At 53.5% G+C, this 4163-nt stretch overlaps 1 protein-coding gene across 1 annotated transcript in view; it reads right to left on the minus strand.

Moving 5' to 3' along the window:
* Positions 1–4163, minus strand: part of UBE2F (ubiquitin conjugating enzyme E2 F (putative)) — a 40595-nt gene that overhangs the window by 13646 nt on the left and 22786 nt on the right. Inside the window, exon 4 of the mRNA XM_007941557.2 lies at positions 1484–1551. Within this exon, the coding sequence (XP_007939748.1) occupies positions 1484–1551 (68 nt within the window). The remainder of the gene's footprint in view (positions 1–1483; positions 1552–4163) is intronic.

A 4163-nucleotide genomic window follows, 5' to 3' on the forward strand; every position in this document is an offset into this window, starting at 1 on the left:
CCTTGGAGAGAACAATCATGGGAGAATAGAAGGGCTGTGTATGTACAGGGAGACAGCTCAGGGGGCAGGAGTGCATGGAGGGTGGACAGGAGGGAAACAGACATTTTGGGAAAGTATAAAGTACCCGCCTTGTGATTCCTCTTAGATTGCCACTCCTCTCGTGCCCGTGAGTTCCAGCTCCAAAAGAGCTTGACCACAGTAGCCAGGTAAAGGTGAATGCCCACAGACAAAACGTCTGTGACAAAAATGTGCTGCAGCCATCAAACCGTCCCCCATACATTTGGGGGAAGTGCCTATGGGTCCACCTTTTGGAGGAAATGCCTATGACTTTACCTGTCAGACAAATGGGAGTAGTTTCCACCAGCACAATACCGAGCTCCTGGTGTCCCCAGTACCCACAGCTTCAGGTTAAGGACGCTTAGTGAACCACTTCGGTCTGTCTTCCCATCTGACAGGGCTGGGAGCATCAGAAACATCAGGGCAAAACGTGGGCAGAGCGACTGCCCAGGTCCCAGGGTCCACGACTGCGAGGGGCTGGCTCCCGGTCATCAGGGGTTCTCAGCATCAGACTGAAAATGCCCACAACCCCAGAGCTGAGTTTTCACCTTTTCTCCCCAGGATCCCCCGGCCCACATCGTCTCTCAAGTCAGCCCAGTTCTCTCCCTGAGAGCTCACCTCGTCCACACTGCAAGCCCTCATTTCCACCCTCGTCAAGGGGGAGCCATCACCTAGAACGCCTCTCCGGCTCTGGGCCGGCCAGAGTGAGGGCTCCTCAAATTCCTTTTCTGCTTAAACCTCACTAGCCTGACTGCTCTCCAAAAGCCATCGCCTGGCCTCTGGCTCTTATCTCAAGTCTGGTAAACCAGTTTCCCGTCATTTATCAGCCTCAACTGCTGACCTTCACCTCTACTTCCCTAACTGGCATTTTAAGTTCCTCCAGCTAAAGAACATTACACTACCTGGCACAGGCGGAAGGGTCTCTGTGGGGTTAGAACGCGACTATGGGAGTGACGTGCATTTCCCAACACCGAAGTCATCATTCTGCCCTGAACTTCTAGAATACATGCTTGATAGACTTCTGGAATTTGGGTGCTTTTACCATAAAAAGTACGACCAGAGACAGAATGCTTTTCTCCTCAATGCCACACTGTAAGATCTGTGTAAACCAGGCATCGCCCATGAAGGCAGCCAGCCTCGGGGACAGGCGCATCTCCTTGCCATACCGGATCCCCAGGGAAGAGCGCCAAGCAGAGAGCACTCACCACCTGCTTGTGTCCGGACTTCTCCACTGAGACTCTAAATCTACTGATGAGGGGCACTGACCAACAAACGTTAGTGACTTCGTGCCCAAACCCGCGGCTAAGCAAAGCAACCAGTGGTTGAAGCACAGAGGGGTGCTGGGGCTCGGTGGCAGCGGCACAGTGGCCACCAGGGCAGGGGCTCTGACCGAAGGAGGAAAACAGCTCAGATGCAGTCTACTCACCACCATGTTGTACGCATCAGGAACTTCAGTTTCAAACTGAAATTTTCCACCCTGGTAGTAACCCTCATCTATCAAAAAACACAGAACAAAACAAAAAAATCCTTTAAATAAAAAAAAAGGAAACAAAAAGCAAACACTCTATTAGGATATGGTAAATACAGAGAATTACTCAGACTTTAAAAACAGAACCGAAGCAGTCTCTCGACACATCACCAACCACACAGACACCAGAGTGAGCCAGCCCCCGAGCCACTTAGGCAGAAACTGTGAGCTGCTTACTGTCTGTCTCCTCAGACGCTTCTGGAGGGCGGCTCCCTCATGCTATGGGCGCCCAGACTGGCCCCACCCCCCGTCACTTCCACACCTAGCACCCAGTGTGCACCCAACCCCAGGCTCCCGTGTCACCACCCTGCTTAAGGGACTCGCTGCCCTGGTCCTTGCTATCTCCCCAGCAGAACTTCAGGGGCTGGGGAGGCCCACTAGAGCTGACGGCTGGCTTCCTGTGCTGCTTCTACGTGACTTCCATTCTCTCAACAGACAGTTCTGTCCTAGGCCCTGAGGGTAAACAGTGAACCGGACAAAGCTGCCACCTCAGCCAACGTGTGGCCAACCCTGGGGGGTGGGGGCACGCCTGGCCAGCCTTCAGAAGAGAGCAAGGGTCCTTGGGAAATGGGGGCTGGAGGGCACGGGGAAGGGCAGCCAGGGTCTGAGAGCCTCTGCCATGTTGCCTCCTGGTCTGCCATGACTGAGGCTATGCCCTCTTGTAAAGTCAGCCTGCAGGGAACTAGGCTCTGCACGCAGGACGGGCTTGCTGGTGCCACCCTGGCAGAAGACATTGAACAGGCAGGTGCTCAAGCCTGGAGAGGCCTGAGATGAGTTCAATCCAAACATTCACCTTTAATGGAACTGCCATTGGTCCAGACCTGAGGCCTTTTAAGTATGTGGCATCTTAGGCATAATGTACTCAGAGTACACACACCTGAGTTATAGAGGTTCTGAGACCCCTGGCACAGTGCTAGGCAAGCTGTGCCCCGTTTCCAACCAGAGGAGTGTGAACTCACTGCCCCTACAGCGTCTGGACCCCTCGTGGCTCTGGGGCCTGTTCTTCGTGAATAACTGTCACCGTACACTAGATGTCACTGTCCACCCTGGCAGGCTAACCAGGCTGATGCAAGGTCTGTCCATTCCATCCTTCCAGACCACATTCTTCTGTTACTGACTGTTCATTTCATTGATTAGATAGTTCCAACTCTATTGCCTGTTAGTTTCAGAGATGGTATGTGGCCCAACGTTTTGATTTTGCCACACGTTTCCCGACCCAGTCAAGCTCTCCTCTAATGATGATCCGACTCATGTCTTCTCCTCGCCACTGAGGATCAAGGCGGGCGCGCTCTGATTTCCATTCCACGGACACGCCTCTTTCTGAAACTAACCTGGGCCAGCCAGGACCTCTTCCTCTCTTCTGCTGAGCTGTGGAGAATGGGAGGCAGCTCTGCTTGCTGTAACTTCCTCCAGGAGCAGCCACTGAAGAGTTCCTACTCAACCTCCTGGCCTGGCTCCCAAGCTTGCCTTCTCCAGCATGGGGTGTGGAGAGGGTCTGCCCAAGTCTGCAGCTGGTGGGCAGGGGGGCGCATCTACAGCATCTACGACCACAATATGTAGCATGGCACCCAACACTGTTTCCATGGCCAGGACAGGCCACCTCTGGGTTAATGCCCACAGTGGCTGCAGCTGAAAACATTCTGTCTCTATGTAACTGGATGTCACACACAGACAGAAGTGCAGGGAGACAGAGTTCCTGGTTTTGCGGCCCACTATCTGCCACCCTGTCCCCAGCCCGACCGTGCTCTGGAGCCTCCTCCTGCCTACCTTCGAGGAACCCAACACTAACGTCTTCACACAATGTTAATGGGTCTCATGGGAGACCAAAGACTGTTCAGGGGCAGGTGGGAACAGACAGCTTCCAGAGAACGCATTTCCAGATGTCCACTTCCACGTGGACTCCACGCGCAAGGGATCCACTGATGATGCTCATGTCAGGTGTCACAGTGGCTTTCCTTCCCATCTCCCCTCTCCCTCACTGCCCTCCCCCCCACTGTCCAAAGAAAAACACAGCTCTCATCTCTCCTGACTCTACTGCGGCACACTGCCCACCTATGATAGTTGGGGTTGTGTGTTAACTGAGCTGGACCACAATTCTGAGTGGTTTAAGCAGTTGTGATGTAGCTCCCATGATGAGATTGGATGTATGTTTTGAGCAGCCAATCTGTTGAAAAGGAATTTCCCTAGGTGTGTGGCCTGCTTCCAATAAATTTATGGACATCCTGGGAGTCAATGCAGGGACCCAGGTGAGGAGAGGGAATGCAGGCCACACCCCACAAGCAGCAGAGAGGGAAAGAGAGGACAGAAAAGGCAAAGGGGATCGGAACAGATCGAGGAATCAGCTGCAGGGACTCAGGTAAGGGTGGCTGGAGAGGTTTCCAACAGCTGAGGAAGACAAACTTGTCTGTTTGTCCTACTGTGGTGACGTGTTGCTGTGAGTCTTGAGGCTGCGCCACTGGTGTTTCAAACCCAGTGGGGTGCACACTGGGCACAGATATCAGCCCGGCTTGCAGACTGAGAGACAGACTAGGAAGAAGGAGGAGGCCATCCACTTCTCAAAGAATTGGCCAGGGAAAAC

The sequence above is a fragment of the Orycteropus afer genome, unplaced genomic scaffold, assembly GCF_000298275.1.
Source record: "Orycteropus afer afer isolate SDZICR_OR568_19922 unplaced genomic scaffold, OryAfe1.0 scaffold00006, whole genome shotgun sequence".
NCBI classification, from domain to species: domain Eukaryota; kingdom Metazoa; phylum Chordata; class Mammalia; order Tubulidentata; family Orycteropodidae; genus Orycteropus; species Orycteropus afer.